The following is a 17269-nucleotide window of genomic DNA, read 5'->3' on the forward strand; positions in this document are numbered from 1 at the left end:
TAATAATTTTATAATTTTTTTTCCCAAACTTATTTTTGTTTTGTTTGCGACCTTAAAAGAAAAAAACATAATGACTCAAAAATATTTATATTTGAAATGTATGCTTCTAAATTAATTTTTTGCTCATTTTATATACACTTTATATTTGTAAAATTAGATTAGTTTTCTCATAAAAATATCAATTTATTTTCCTAATATTTTGAACTCATTCTCATAAAATTGCTGCGCCTTTTTCTATTAAAATTATGAAAAAAATATATATTCTTTTTTCCATACTTTTTGTCATGTGGCACATGGGGCCAATAAAAACCAGGCATGGGCTGCAAATTACTCCTGAGCCACATTTTGCACACCTCTTCAGTCAAGCTAGATTGTTTCGTGAGTGAACAATGTCAACTGAAGACAGAAAGGGGAATCATACCAGTCACTTTTATTGCAAATGTTGAGCCAAAATCAGAGAACAATGTCAAGCTAGCAGGAAAGTTGGTGTGTGTATTGTGGGCATATCGATTATTTGTGAATTTTCTTTTTTTTTTTTAAAAAAAAGCGGGGATCTACTCCACATGTGAAAAATATAATCACAATAGTTTCATAGTTAACTCCCGATTAATTACATTAAAAAATTATTCTGTTAATATATTTAATTTATATTAATATGTTATTATTTTATTTTATTATTAACCATTATTAATTAATTATTAAATATTAAAAATAATTTATAATTAATTACATATATAATTAATTTATTACTTTCAAATATTGTGTGTATTTTTAAAAATGCAATTAAGCTGAAGCTAATCTAATAATCACAACAGTCACTTTTATTGCAAAGGTTGATCTGAAATCAGAAGAGAACATCAAACTCACAGGCCATAAAATAGGACAAAAATAGAAATTTTGACGGCATTAGTGCCACTTATATATATATATATATATATACATATATATTGCCATTACTCCGACATAAAGTCAAAATATTAGAAAATAAGAAGTTTGTATTTATAAAAAGTTGGAAACTGTGTCAGGGAAATTGGGTCCATTCGTGAAGATGTGCACCGATGTTGGACCCGCTAACTCACATTCTCTACTGTAGGCCATTAAATTGTCCGGCAGGTCTTAGCATTTTTACAAAGCAGCAAACTGATATCATACGGATGTACGGATAATATGGATGTCATAATTCCAATTTGATACACAAGGGCAGGACTGTGAAAAGTGTTTTCCACCAAAAGAATGAAAGCACGTGAGGGGGACCACTTAACCACTTACCACCACTTTTGTACACAAAAGATGCTAAATCAATCCAGTGTAGGTCGACATATGCTAAGCTATCTCAACTAAACGTCTAGATGTGGTGTGTATACTGTACATTTTAAGTGTGTTAGCACATATTTATGAATGATAACCGATGTAGCGTGAATGAGATGTGTTTTCTGTAGAAAAAAAAACGGCCTCTTTTCAGATGACACCAAAAATACCCAAATTCCGTGGGGGCCACGACGGCCGAAACGCGAAGGCGTGAGGATCCGCTGTATCGAGATCATTTCATAATTCATAAGTCCAGACCATCACACTACCACCACCATATTTTACTGTTGGTATGATGTTGTTTTCTGATAATTTCACAAGTTTTAAAAAGTGCCTTTTTAAGGTCATACCACAACATCTCAATGGGATTCAGGTCAGGACTTGCTGGTCTGTTTTGGATCATTGTCCTGCTGCAGAACCCTTTTTTTTTTTTTAGACATCAGAATTCATGGTTCCATTTATCACAGCAAGTCTTCTAAATCCTGAAGCATCAAAACAACCCCAGACCATCACACTACCACCACCATATTTTACTTTTGGTATGATGTTGTTTTCTGATAATTTCATAAGTACGTTAAAAGAAAAAAAAGTGCCTTTTTAAGGTCATACCACAGCATCTCAATGGGATTCAGGTCAGGACTTGCTGGTCTGTTTTGGATCATAGTAGACATCAGAATTCATGGTTTAATTTATCACAGCAAGTCTTCCAGGTCCTGAAGCAGCAAAACAACGCCAGACCATCACACTACCACCACCATATTTTACTGTTGGTATGATGTTGTTTTCTGATAATTTCACAAGTTAGTTAAAATTTAAAAAAGTGCCTTTTTAAGGTCATACCACAGCATCTCAATGGGATTCAGGTCAGGACTTGCTGGTCTGTTTTGGATCATTGTCCTGCTGCAGAACCCATTTTTTTTTAGTAGACATCAGAATTCATGTTTCCATTTATCACAGCAAGTCTTCCAAATCCTGAAGCAGCAAAACAACCCCAGACCATCACACTACCACCACCATATTTTACTTTTGGTATGATGTTGTTTTCTGATAACTTCCTAAGTTAGTTAAAATTGTACACTTCCTGTACTACTCTTTTGTTAGAAAGCTGTACACGGAAGAGTGGAATTATTATCCTTATCTGTCACTCCATCAAAGCGATGATCTCCGCGTAGAGATGTCAGCTCAACAGATTTGAAGCCCGCCTGGTCTGACTCGTCCGCCATTTCCTCGCCTCTCTCCTCCTTTGAAAGCCTATCGTAGTCCTGCTTCAGCTCCTGATAGGAGCGAGAAAAAGTATGGAAGATGGACGTCGCCGGGAACGCCATAATGAGTATTCCACTCAGGATGCTAGTCAATGCCACCATCTGTCCAGGGATGCTGCGCGGAATCATGTCTCCGTAGCCAACTGTTGTCATAGAGATGATTGCCCACCAGTAAGTGGCCGGGATGCTGCTGAAGCCGTGTTGCGGATGAGCGGCGGCGTAAGGCGCAAGTTCGCTCTCGGCGAGGTGCACCAAGGGGGAGTAGAGCGTGACGGCCACGCACACGAACAGCAGCAGGAGGCCAAACTCCCTCATGCTGCGCTGCATGGTCAGTCCCAGTGTCTGCAGGCCCAGGGAGTGGCGAGCCAGTCGCATCACGTACAGGATGCGAAGCGCCCGCAGCAGGCGTAGAATCAGACTCAATTTGTCCAGGTATCCTCTGCCGGCTCCCATGACCACTTCCTCCTGGGACTCATCTCTGACGTCCACCACCAGCGACACGTAGTACGGCAGGATGGCGATAGCGTCGATGATGTTGAGGGGACCGCGAGCAAAGGCTAGCTTGCTCTGGGCGTTTATGAATCGAAGCACAAACTCTAAAGTGAACCAGGCCACGCAGATGGACTCCACCACAAACATGCTGCGACACTTCTGGGAGCACTCGCCCTGCAAGACACCGTCATGAAGGGACAATCAAAAAGGGGGCTGTGCATTGCACACAGAAATACTAACAGGATTTTTTCATAGTATCAATATAGTATCCATTTTAGTATCAATATCAAGCGGAGATGTGTTTTATGTTCACTTTGGTTCTAACATGTTTGGAAATACTTGCTAGTCACAATTCTTATTTACTTGGTCGAGCGGTTAGCGTGCAGCCCTCACGGCTAGGAGACCAGGGTTCAATTCCACCCACGGCCATCTCTGTGTGGAGTTTGCGTGGGTTTTCTCCGGGTACTCCGGTTTCCTCCCACATTCCAAAAACATGCTAGGTTAATTAGCCGCTCCAAATTGTCCATAGGTATGAATGTGAGTGTGAATGGTTGTTTGTCTATATGTGCCCTGTGATTGGTTTGGCCACCAGTCCAGGGTGTACCCCCGCCTCTCGCCCCAAGACAGCTGGGATAGGCTCCAGCACCTCTCGTAACCCTCGTGAGGATAAGCGGTAGAAAATGAATGAATGAATATTTGTGTTCTTACTAGGGCTGTCAAAGTTAACGCGTTAATAACGGAAGATCCCTTTAACGGCGGCACTAACCAGTGTTTTTTTTTTTACATTTTTACATCTCTCTGTTGATTTTTTGCATTGAACTGCTAGCTAAACTGCTAGCTAAACTGCTAAATTAGAGTTCCGGCTGCTATTGCTACTGGTTGAAGTCCAGTGTTTAGCTAGCGTTAGCGAGTTAGCATCGAACTACCACAATGATGCACATTAGCACTCAAAGTCGGCAAATCTTACCTTTATGCATTCCCACATAGTATCAGCATTCGGGAGAAAGTATAAAGTGAAAGAAAAACGGGTAAAATGCATCCAAATATATCTATACAGCCCTCTTTGCGTCGGAGAACGGTGTGTGGGTGCATTCAATGACCGTCGAAAAAGTAGGACAAATCGTAATTCGCATTAAACATTCAAAAACTGTGGAAACAGTTATTAGAAATAATAATAATAATGAATAGAGTATTGTAATGAAATGAAATGTTTTGAAATGTTTTATGAATATTGTTTTAGATGTTTTCATTTGCACATTTCATGAAGGAAATGTGCATTGAGGCAATTCTTTAATAATAAAAAAATTTTCCTTTTTTACTTACAAACATTTAGAATTTAAAACCAGTATCATAAATAAACAAATCTTATTTTGTGCTGACACAAATAAACAAAAACATGTTAGTGTGAGACTCTCGACTATTATTAGTCAAACATATCAAAAAAGTAGTGTAGTATTCTGGCCACTGGGTATCAGTAACGTTGCATAACATTAGATTAGATTACCTTCACACTAAATGTAACCATGGCATGTCAGGAGGACAGGAGTTGTCACTTCCTGTCCTGCGCGCTTTAATTTTGGCGTGCTGCACTTCCTGTTGCGGGGAAGTTGCAGCAGCTTGACCCCGGTGTAATGCTACACAGCTGGTGGCAATTACAATCAGTGGGGTTTAAAAGCCCAGGTGCTGCTGGTTCTTTGCCACTGACTGGCGCACCCTCACCTGTGCTGGCGCACCCTCACCTGTGCTGGCGCCTGAACTAAACTTTTGTACCTGTTACCGCTGCCTGTTTGTTCTGTTGTCATGGAAACCTTTTTGATTATGTCTGTACCCAATACAATTACTTTTACGTGCACCCCTGCCGTTGGTGTCTCTGCATCCTGGGGATCTAACCATCGACCGCTTCTCACATCGTGACAGATGGTAAGATTTTGGCTTCTTACTTTGTTCTACTACCTCATGAAATACTTTTTCAAGTTTACAATACTGTAAGTAAATTGGGCTAAATAGTGATCTCATAGCCTACGCATTACAGTGGAGTATTGTGTTGTAAACACAGCATAGCAAGTGTAAAGGTGACTATAGGGGTGTTACTTTCTTGTTCCGCTCCTCTAATAAGGGTAAAAATAAATAACAAATGCTTTAATTACTAACATATTTTCCATTGATTTATATTGAATCCGACTGAAACACAGCAAAACAAGTGTAAAGGTGACTATAGGGGTGTTACTTTCTTGTTCCGCTTCTCTAATAATGGTAAAAATCAAAAACAAATGCTCTAATTACTAACATATATTCCATTGATTTATATTGAATCCGACTTATTGCAGAACCAATTATCCACAACAAACGAGGCACGAGTGTATTTTATTTTCCGGTTAGCAAGAATAATGACGCTTCAAATAATATATATTTGATGTTATAATTATTAATAATTACCTAGAATCTTATCTAATCTTAGTTAAAAGCTTTTTCTTTTATAAAAACAAATTAACGAGATAAATTAAATCTCAATTAGACGCTTGACGACGCCCCGATGTCCAACAGGATGTTCATTTTTCCACGGTGATGGCTTTCCTTTTCTATGGCGCACCGACTGAAGTGGCGCCACTTTGGAGACTCAAGGTTGAGATGCGTTTGTCAGCGATTTTCCTCGGAAATCACAGCACTCTGTTTTAAATATGAGCTGCGTGCGACACCCCAAAATAAGATTGTGGGGGTTAAAACGTCAAAAAGGTTAAGATCCCTTGGACTGTAGGGTTGTTATTCTATGTCTAGAGGGCTCTAATGTTAATAGCGAGATTCCCATACAAAATATTTGATTGTTTTAATGAAATTATTGAGGTCAGGCCTGGAAAATATGAAAAGTAGCATGAGAGTTGCATACACACCCGAGTTTCTTCATCCCTGAGGTCTGGCATGGTGCTGATACAGAGGCTGACCACGGTGACCAGCACCATGATGACGGAGAGGCAGGCAAATATCTTCCCCGCCAACCCGGACTGAGGGTTCTCCACCACTTCTCTCAGCATCCAGATCAGTTTCCGATATCCTCGCTCAACCTCTGCCGGGCTTTTCTTGAGCGTCATCCTCTTCTGTCTCCATTCCTCTTCCTTGCGGTCTCGCTCGGCCACCTCGTCCACGCGGGTGATCATGCGACGGCGGCAGCACCGCTCCATGTGACCCGGATCCACGCCCCAATAGTCGAGCTCGTCGTGCAGGGATACGGCGCACAATTCCCGTAAGAGACGCAGCTTCCCCGCGGCCAGGAAGTTGAGAATGACCCGGAAAGCAGTCGGGTTGCGGTCAAAGAAGTATTCCTTGCGTGTTTCGTCGTAGTCGTCGCAGAGGTGTGCGATTTCCTCTGGCGTGGTGCAGAAGCGCAGGCGTCCCAGGCGACTCTGCGGAAATTGCTCCAGGGTGCTCCAGGGGAAGGTGTACCGGTTTCCCCCGACATTGATGAGAACCTGAAGGGTGTGATCGACGACATATGAGGCCTTGGGGTCGCGTAGTAGTTGGGCCCGCTTAAAATATACGCCCTTGATGGTCTCGGTCTCGGGGATTTCCGTGAAGAATCGGTCAAGGCTACTGTCGTCGCTGCTTATGGAGTAGGTGCTGAAGTCATGGTTGGCGTTGCTGATGATCGGCATTCTGGCTTCAGGGTGAGAAGCGGGACTGAGAAGGTATTTGAGAAGCTGACTGGATGTTAGGATGGTGAGCAACACCTGGAATGGGAAACAAACCAAGAAAACATTAGGAATGTTGTTTTAGTTTTGACTTGGATCATACCATGTGATTGACAAAACATAGTTGTTGAAATGAAGAAATATGTTGAATAGTTGCACAAGGACTCGGGATCGAACCAGCGACCGTTGGGTTGGGAAACAATCTACCACTTGGCCCACGTCACCTTTTAGAGTAAGCGAAATGGTTCTATGATACAGAAAAAATACACAAAGAACACAAATGTACAATATGTATGCAAACCGAGGCATAAATCTTTGACATTAACTGGGGTGGATGCTAACCAAGGTTCCACAGTAAATTTTAAGTACAGTTTTCTTCAAAAAATTCCTCTCCAGATTATCTTTCATTCATTCATTTGCTACCGCTTATTCTCACAAGGGTCGCGGGGGTGCTGGAGCCTATCCCAGCTGTTTTCAGGCAAGAAGCGGGACTGAGAAGGTGTTTGTTTGAGAAGCTGACTGGATGTTAGGATGGTGAGCAACACCTGGAATGGTAAACAAACCAAGAAAAACATTAAGAATGTTGTTTCGGTTTTGACTTGGATCATACCATGTGATTGACAAATGAGTTCAAGGACAAAACATAGTTGTTGAATAGTTGCACAAGGACTCGGGATCGAACCAGCGACCGTTGGGTTGGGAAACAACCTACCACTTGGCCCATGTCACCTTTTAGAATAAGCGAAATGGTTCTATGATACAGAAAAAATACACGAAGAACACAAATGTACAATATGTATGCAAACCGAGGCATAAATCTTTGACATTAACTGGGGCGGATGCTAACCAAGGTTCCAGTGTAGTAAATTTTAATTGAGTACAGTTTTCTTCACAGAATTTCTCTCCAGATTATCATTCATTTTCTACTGCTTATTCTCACAAGGGTCGCAGGGGTGCTGGAGCCTATCCCAGCTCTTTTCAGGCAAGAGGCGGGGTACACCCTGGACTGGTGGCCAGCCAATCACAGGCCACATATAGACAAACAACCATTCACCATTCAGGGGGAACATGTTATGGTTGTCTATATGTGCCCTGTGATTGGCTGGCTACCAGTCCAGGGCGTATCCCGCCTCTCGCCCGAAGACAGCTGGGATAGGCTCCAGCACAAGCACAGCATATTGTATATTCACGTGTTAAAGTGAGCCCTGAAAGAAGTTTGGGATGGCTCAAAATGCTCGGTTTCAAAAGGCGTGGTCAAACTGCGCCTTTGTGATGTCACAGAGGCGGATGTCCTTATATGGTTCATAGTTAAGAAGCACTTTCGGCATGCCCGGAGGCGGGTCGTGGGTGGAATAAATTTATACCAGACTGCACTAATCAAAAGTAAATACAGCTGGAATAGGTACAGATTATGCAAAAATGCTATAACCATGCTATAACCATGCTATAACATGCTATAACCATGCTACGTTGTGTCAAGTAACATAAGGGTGAATGTGTTGTCATCTGAGTTGTAGCGACAAGCTACATTGACAAACCGAAGAGAACATGGGAAACGCTGGAGGTCACAATAAATTATTCACTAAGCCTTGTACAGTACAGTACAGTGCAGGGTTTTGGGTGTTCCTATGATTGACGTCTAACAATACAAAGTACTGGACGTCACGGGTGTTCCAATGATTTTCCATTGAAGGCCACATAATGAAAAATTAAATAATGCATTTTGTTTATTATGCTTAAACCGGTCCGGTGTCAATATACCGTATATCAGGGGTTTCAAACTCAATTTACTTGGGGGCCACTGGAGCTAGGGTCTGGGCGAGGCTGGGCCGCATCAGGTTTTCCCAAAAAAAAAAAAAAAAAAAAACGCATTTATTAAAAACAGAAAAATGATTAAACTTTGCTTTGGTTCCGATTTCCTACAATAAAAGCTCTGATAAAACATTCCACTGTTCTCAAATATCTTACTTTTTATTTTTCTACACAAAATAAGATCAAGAATAAATAAATATAATAATAACAATAAAAGGGCAAATAATAAAAACAAATTATTGTTTTCATATTAAAATGAACAAAGCATTATTAGAGCCCTGTAGACATGACAAAACACGACTATAGTCACATTTATACTCTTTTTATTTACAACATATTGCGCAACTGCAGGGTCTTGAGACACATGCTAACTCGCAAACTAGAGAGCTAGCGACCTAAACGGTAGCCTTCAAGTTATTTCCTTTAAACTTAAAAAATCCAAAAACTTACCACTTCCACACGGATAGGGAGGATAACTATTAACAGTTATTTCACCTTTAACATGAACATGAATCAAACGTAATATTTTTTTCTGGGTACATGATACCATACAGCATCCATATCAAACATTAAACTTTCATATCAAGGCGGGGGCCTCAAACTAGTGTGGCCCGCGGGCCGCATGTTTGAGACCCCTGCTGTATATGCTCAGCTATCCTAAGAAATCATTCACATGTTTGTGTTTATAAATGAGCTAATACTACATTTTATAAATAATACATGCACTTTGGACTTTTGTAGCACTTTGAGATTTCTGTAATGTAAAGTTCAATATAAATAAAATTGTGTTTATTAAAGTTATACAGTATTTTTAGTAATTTTTTCTGCATTATTGTGTTGATATATGTATACTTTGGGGTTTTCTCATATTAAAATCTGTTTTGTATTGTGATGGTAACAAATTAAAGAAATAAATAAATTTGTATTGAAATGAGTATCGGTATCGACAATGATGTGCAAGTACTTGATATCGATATGATATCGATGCCAAAACATTGCCGTATCGCCCACCCCCTAGTAGACGTTACTCCGAGTGTACACTGGAAAATAATAAAAATGTTGAAAAGTTGAAAAAGTTTAATAAAACAGGACGTTAATATTGACTCACCTCAGAGTGCGCATGCGTGCCGTCTCAGTAACATCTTTGTTTCGTGTCCTGCACATCGTACAAGCTGTTGCTTCTAACCAGAAAAAAAAAACGATCACGTCGTTTGCCCATTGAGACAAAAACTCACAGATTTGAGGTTTTAAATCCCGCTCACGTTGTACACGCATATAAATAATATACTCTACCGGTATCTAAAGTTTCCATAGTAGACGTGTCATCCAAAAAAACGGGGGCATTTCACGTCATTTTTGTCCACGTATCGCGGTATCCGATGCTCGTCTGTGCCTGCCAGGACTAAATAAATAGGATTATGTGTCCTCCTCGATCCTGCTCATGTATTTCCATCTGTGACAGCAGGACCGTCCTCCTCCTCGTCCTCCTCCTCGTCCTCCTCTTCCTCCTCCGCCCAGCACCAACTTGCTTCTCCGCCACACATCATTTTTAAAAGAGAGAGAGTGCCAGGATATTTGTTGGATATTTGTTGGATATTTGTTGGATATTTGTTGGATATTGGTCCTCATACTGGATCCATTCACCTTTTTCAAATATTACAACATTCATATTTCTCTTTTCTGTTTATTTATATGTATCTTGTATTCATTTTTTACATATATTTGAACATAAAACATATAATACCTATGTGGATATTCATATTTAAAACAATTTCTAACACATTCAAGAAGAATGTGAGCAAAATACAAGTTTAATAATAAAAAATATGTGATTATAAGTCACAGACGTGCAGAAGAGGCTGCATAAAATGAACGTTTGACGCTAAAGAAACCATCAAAAAGTATTAGAACGATGAATTCATTTATTTTTGACATCAAAAGCAACATTTAAGCTTTTATTTCCAGGTATTTATATCTGGATGGATAGAATGCACTTAAAACAGGGGTGTCCAAAGTGGGGCCCAGGGGGCTATTTACGGCCGGGGGGCTGTTTTTTATTGGCCCTTGGCGCATTCTAAAAATGCACATTAAAAAAAATAGCAAAAGTTGGGGAAAAAAGGACCAGTAATTTTATAAGAATTAAAAAAATATATTAGAATAAAGTCATAATATTTTAAGAAACAACAAAAACAAAAATACTTCAATGGGACCTATTATGCTTTTTCACTTTGCTGACCTATAAATGTAGTATTCTCATGTTAAACAATGCCAAAGTTTCCAATAATGAGGTTTGTGCATTCGGAAGTGAGCCCTTAAAAAAGTTTGGGATGGATCAAAACGTTCCGTTTCAAAAGGCGTGGTAAAACTGCCCCATTTGTGATGTCACAGAGGGCCTGGACTTCCTTATTTATAAACTCCCAAGCGCTACTCCTTTGTTTACTTGCTAGCAAAGCCACATTTGTTTACAGTTCCTTCCAATTCCTAACAATGTCTCCATCAGGCACAAGTGGTTGGAGTTGCTGGTTCCCTGCCAGTAAAATATAAATATTTTAATCTGTCAACGGCATTTCACACTGGACTGTTTTGTAAACATAGGCCAGTATGTAGCTGGACTAGCCAAAGGCTTTCCAACATTACTGAGAAAGCAGTAAGTAACAATTTACCAGACTGTCCAGTCTCTACTTCCGGTTCGGATTTGGGATACCAAACATGGATAAATGGCAGTTTACTATGAACCCCTATACCGTTAACTAGCAATCACAACCCGGAACTCCTAAGTACTAGCTAGCGTGACCAACCACAGCGGAGTGGGCGTGTCTGGAGGCGTCGCCAGGTAGTGGAATACATAAAAAAAACAGACCGTTTTCAGAGGAAGCACGAAATCCAAAGAAATACAGCTGAATAGGTGCAGATTCTGGAAGAACTAGAAAGCTTTGTGCGCTGGTTTTTGTGTGTAGGAGTCCACAACTCGATACAAAAGGTTGAAAAATGAAAGAACATGAGACTAAAGGCTGTGTTTTGTTGACCACGTTTGTCCGATTCTATTGTTTACTTTCAGTTTCAGATTGGCTAGGCTAGGTTTTGCCTGTGTAGACCCCATTTAGAGGTGAAAACAACATGAAAACCAAAGAGTTTTCCAGAGAGAGAGAGAGAAATCATTATTAGAACAATAAATAATTTTTTACATAAAATCAAAATAATTTAGGGTTAATATCTGACTTTTGACACAAATTTAAAAACCACAACAAATGAACTGTGAAGTCTTACAAAGTGTGCAGATGGACATCCGCATCTCACACACAGGATTAATATTAAGGTAGGGAAAATAAAAACGGAGCATGCCTGAGTATCCACTACACACATGCACAAATTACGCACACACACACACGTCAATCATAATTTGCATCGCTGCGTTCCAAGAAGCAGGTGGTTGTTTTGGTTCAGATCTAATAACCAGTACATCAGCTCCAGTGAAGGTGACCTCCACCCACACTGTGTCTAATAAATATTTTGTCAAATGACGTATTCGCGGTTTATGTTCTGGAATGATTCTCACTTGTTTACATTTATTGGCGGAAGCGTCTTAATGACGATGTAAATAAAATAAATATGTACATGATATCATATTACAACACAATACTCGTGACATAGTGACTCTCTTGCAGGGTTGTCCAAAGTAGGCCGGAGGGCAATTGTAAAAATAGAATGAATTCATTATTACTGACATACTGTATATTATTAGACATTACACTGATTGGCTTTGTCATCTATAACATAATGCGACATAATTGAAAAAAATATGAAAAAGCCCTTTTTATAATTATTTTTTGCATTTTTTTTTGCATTTTTTTTTGCTTTTTTTTTTGCATTTTTTCACATTTTTTTCCACATTTTTTTCACATTAAAAAGTCAAATTAAATATTAGTCCATGACAACACAACTGAACATTAAATGCATTATTTTTAACTTGGTAACTTTTTATTATTAAATTATTTAATTATTATTACCTTCCCGCCGACCATTAACCCGGTAATTAAGTCTTCAAAAGGTTATTAAGCCATTTGTGAAGCTTTGCGACTCAAGCCGACCAAAGTTTTTTTTTATTTATTAAAAATTTTAAAAACTTCGCTTTGGTTCCAGTTTTCTACAAGAAAAGCTCTGATAAAACGATGTTTTCTCAAATAAAACTGACATTCTCAAACATCTTACTTTTTTTTCTACACATAAGAGGAAAAATAAATAAACAAATCAAGAATAAAGAAAATCCATCAATCAGTAATAAATAAATATAATAATAATAATAAAACGGCAAATAATAAAAACTTAAGAAAGCACATATAGTTGGTGGGTAGACAAATGATTTTTTTCATATTAAAATGAACAAAGCATTATTAGAGCCCTGTAGACATGACAAAACACGACTATAGTCACATTTATACATTTTTTTTTATTATTTATAACATATTGTGCAACTGCAGCGTCTTGAGACACATGCTAACTCGCAAACTAGAGAGCTAGCCACCTAAACGGTAGCCTTCAAGTTATTTCCTTTAAACTTAAATAGCCAAAAACTTACCACTTCCACACGGATAGGGAGGATAACTATTAACAGTTATTTAACCTTTAACATGAACATGAATCAAAGGTAATAATTTTTTCTGGGTACATGATACCATACAGCATCCGTATCAAACTTACATTAAACTTTCATATCAAGGCGGGGGCCTCAAACTAGTGTCCTGCGGGCCACATTTGGCCCGCGGGCTGCCTGTTGTACAACAAATAATAAACGTATGATTATTAACAGTGAATATTTGTTGTAGTAGTGTTTGGTTGTCGGGTCTTAACGTGATGTAACCCAATCAAGCAAAGCCAACTGAAGCTGAAGAGCATTATTTGTAGCGTTGTAAGAAAATGACCTCTGATCTTTTGGTTTGATGAATACCAGGGATTACGTGGTAATCCAGAAGCACAAAGAGTGTAGAGTGAAGGAAGATCCTGTCGGGACGCTGCATAATACTACAATAATCATTATTGTAGTCGCGGGGTTTTATATACAAAATGAAAGCCATTCTTTGGTGATGAATACCTGATATCCAGCAGTACTGGAGATTTTTCACTAATCTAAAAACGCTGTCACGAAACAAAAGAATCAGAGATTAATCAAGCCTGCTTGCAACTGATTAGAGATAGGATGTTTTTTTTTTTTTTAAGATTCATATAAGCACATGTTTATGAGATGAATAAAGTAATATACACGGATGCATAATGGTGAACATTAAATACATTTGTTGTTGTTTTTGGCTGTTGGGGAGACATTTGGAACAAAAAAGATTCCTATTTGGGCAGCATATGGTTAGCACATCTGCCTCCGGGTTGGAATCTCGCAGTGGTGTGCAATCAAGGCCAGCAAAGTCTCCTCCGCTGGCCAAGAAACACTGAGCAAAATGTAATTAAATTCTAGTATTTGTTGTATGAAAATGTACAAATTTATTCTATTATCTTCATTTTGGAGCATGTTTCTTTCCTAGTTAGATTTTATCCAATCGGGTTTCAGCTTCTGTATGTTGCCATGTTAATGTGATCTGCCCAGGGCCTTCAGAATCAGGATTGCAGGGCCATGTCATTAATGGGGCCAGTCAAATTTCAGATTTGCCTCACAAGTTAGCCAGTTAGCAGGAGTACAGTCACATTTTCCCGTTATCTGATTGGTTGATATCTGAAAATCAATTCCCGGAAAAACTCATAGTTCCCAGTGCTCTTGAATGCATCCCCAAATTGAACCTGTTTGCAAATAAAACAGACACTTGTTCATAAAATAGTGTGCATTATATGAACAAATAATGATTTGTTTATTTTGCCACTTCCGCTGGAAATGGGAGGTTTGGAGTACTTTTTAAAGACGATATATTGGAAGTCACTTTATTAAAAATGATAATAATGGTATTCATGCCTAATTCGGTAATGCCACACATGTTTACATTTCCTTTTTGTATATTATTGATGGTTTTGTAAAATTATGACAGCATAGTGATAAGAAGTGAATTGTGTCACTTAAAGCCCGTTATGCTCATTTTTTGTGGACTCCTATAGAGCAGCTACACACAATAACCAGCACATAAAGCTTTCTAGTTCTTCCAGAATCCGCACCTTATCAGCTGTATTTCTTTGGATTTTATGCTTCCTGCGGAAACGGTCTGTTTTAATGTACTCCACCCACTGCCCGCCTCCAGACACGCCCACACCACTATGATTGGTCACACGCTCGAAGGGATTCCTAATTACGATAGTTGTTGATATTAAATGACTGAAGTCTTTGGAGAGCTAATTAAAAAAAAATAGGAGCTACTGGCAGCTCGTGAGCTACTGGTTGGAGACCCCTGACTTACCGTGGTTGAACTCAAAGAGTACGGACCGCTGGTTCTCTTCCAAGGGAAGCACCGCTCAGGAGAACCGAGACTTGTGGCCGCTGCCTCCAACCTCGCCAGCCCGGGGAGGAGCACTCATTGTCGGACACACTTTGTCAGAGGCACCGCTGGTGCTGTGGAGGTCAGAAAGCCCAAAAACGTGAGGTCGCCGTGTTTACAAACGGAAGTCAGCCAATCGGAGGGATGTGGAATTGTTCCGATCAGGCGACCGCCCCAAATGAATGCTGAGGTTTAACCACTTCCTCACCACGGTCCGATAATGACTACATCCGGCGTGTAGCCTGTTTCGGCTTATTTAGTTTGGCAATCCTAAATCCTCTTTTGTGACTTTTCCAAATCTTTTTGATGGAGCTGGAAGTCAACACGGTTGAGCGGAATGAGTCCGTCAGAAGAAATGAAACTAGATTCCTGGGGAATTGCTTTTCCTCTCTCAATTTGTGCCCAATCACCAAGGGAGCTGTGCAGCGAGGCAACTGATAATTCACCCTTGATTCAGCATAATCAGTCTTCTCAAACATTGGTTAATTAACTCCTGCTTCAAATCCCAGCCTTATCAGCTGGCTGGGAGTCTGCTGCCACGGGCCACCCTTGCTTTTAAAGTGTTGTTGTCAACTATCCTTCATTAATATGCAGAGCTTTACTTAAGCACGCTGGTGTTGTCGTCTCCTCTTTCTGGTAATGTAATGAGGGAAGGGGAGAAATAGGAGGAGGAGGAAACCCTCCAGAAAGGAATCGGGTGAATTAAGTCAAGAGTCGTTTTACAATTATTGACTTGCAGCTCTTCTTTGCGCTCGTCTTACAAACTGTTAAACAGATACCGGAAACGCATTGTTGGCCGTTTTTACTCAGATTGGTGGACAATTTCACTGCAAAGTAAAATCAACAGAATGGGCGATACTGCAAATGTTGGTATTGATTCGATACCTCATTTATGGATCGTTCTTATAAATGGAATATATTTCTAGTTATACAGAATAGAAATCCTCTTTACAACCTTATAAATATAGAGACATAGACTTTCTTTATTGTCATTGCACAATAACACAGCAGTGAAATTGCCAACGACATGTTGTTGTCTGGCTCCTGTATAATAAAAAATAAATAATTAATAATTATTATAGTAATTAAAAATAATTAATAATAATTAAAAATAATTAATAATTAAAAATAATTAATAATTAAAAATAATTAATAATTAAAAATACTAAAAATAAAAAAATACTAAAAAATAAATACAAATATATAACATAAATAAATAACAAATAAATAAATAAATAATAATGTGGAGAATAAATAGATTACATCAAATATGAACAACAATGTACAGCGTAAACAGTCATTTGTAATTTAAATAATTTGGAATAAATAACAATAATTTAAAGTTTTGGTTGGTTGTGCGTGTGGGCAGGTAGAGGGGCTTATTTGGCATTATATTATAATAATTATTATAATAATAATATCAATAATAATAATAATATTACATACATATGTATCATTATTATATAAATGATTATAAATTATTATATTATGATATAATAATAATAATAATAATAATAATAATAATAATAATAATAATAATAATAATAATAATAATAATAATAATAATAATAATAATTAAAAATAATTAATAATTAAAAATAATTAATAATTAAAAATAATTAATAATTAAAAATACTAAAAAATAAAAAAATACTAAAAAATAAATACAAATATATAACATAAATAAATAACAAATAAATAAATAATAATGTGGAGAATAAATAGATTACATCAAATATGAACAACAATGTACAGCGTAAACAGTCATTTGTAATTTAAATAATTTGGAATAAATAACAATAATTTAAAGTTTTGGTTGGTTGTGCGTGTGGGCAGGTAGAGGGGCTTATTTGGCATTATATTATAATAATTATTATAATAATAATATCAATAATAATAATATTACATACATATGTATCATTATTATATAAATTATTATATTATGATATAATAATAATAATAATAATAATAATAATAATAATAATAATAATAATAATAATAATAATAATAATAATAATAATAATAATAATAATAAAAATAAAATATTATATAAATATTTATAAAAGTGAAAGCTGGGTCAGTGAAAAGCTGTGATTTGCTGTGTCCACCATTACTGCCATTACTTCCATAGATATACCGTATGTACGCCAAACTCTAAATCCACACACACAGCTAGAGTGTATGCCCAAGGGAATTTAGAGAGTGCACTCACTCCTGGTCAAACAGTATTGACGTATGTAGTTTA

The 17269-nt window shown here is 38.0% G+C and overlaps 1 protein-coding gene across 2 annotated transcripts; it reads right to left on the reverse strand.

Annotated features, from left to right (window-relative positions):
* Nucleotides 1–1821: 1821 nt before the first annotated feature.
* LOC131132369 (voltage-gated potassium channel regulatory subunit KCNG4-like) lies at nt 1822–10109 on the reverse strand. Of its 2 annotated transcripts, XM_058077953.2 has the most exons (4): nt 9851–10109; nt 9666–9738; nt 5951–6784; nt 1822–3236 (listed from the first exon to the last, which is right to left on the reverse strand). In XM_058077953.2, exons 3-4 carry the CDS (start codon nt 6707–6709, stop codon nt 2406–2408), a joined length of 1590 nt encoding a protein of 529 aa, XP_057933936.2. In that variant the 5' UTR covers nt 6710–6784; nt 9666–9738; nt 9851–10109; the 3' UTR covers nt 1822–2405. The 2 variants fall into 2 exon arrangements, with proteins under 2 accessions (XP_057933936.2, XP_078650102.1); XM_078793976.1 differs by lacking the exons at nt 9666–9738; nt 9851–10109 and adding an exon at nt 7169–7180.
* Between the last annotated feature and the right edge of the window lie 7160 nt (nt 10110–17269).

This window comes from Doryrhamphus excisus, linkage group LG1 (assembly GCF_037039965.1).
Source record: "Doryrhamphus excisus strain RoL-2023G ecotype Guam linkage group LG1, RoL_Dexc_Guam_v1.1, whole genome shotgun sequence".
NCBI classification, from domain to species: Eukaryota; Metazoa; Chordata; class Actinopteri; order Syngnathiformes; family Syngnathidae; genus Doryrhamphus; species Doryrhamphus excisus.

Excerpts from the sequence above, each read along its gene's own strand:
- LOC131132369 (XM_058077953.2), bottom strand. The coding sequence starts at position 6,709 with ATGCCGATCATCAGCAACGCCAACCATGACTTCAGCACCTACTCCATA. Across the intron at positions 3,237-5,950 it reads TCAGGGATGAAGAAACTCGG|GGCGAGTGCTCCCAGAAGTG; the intron begins GTGTGTATGCAA and ends GGTGTCTTGCAG.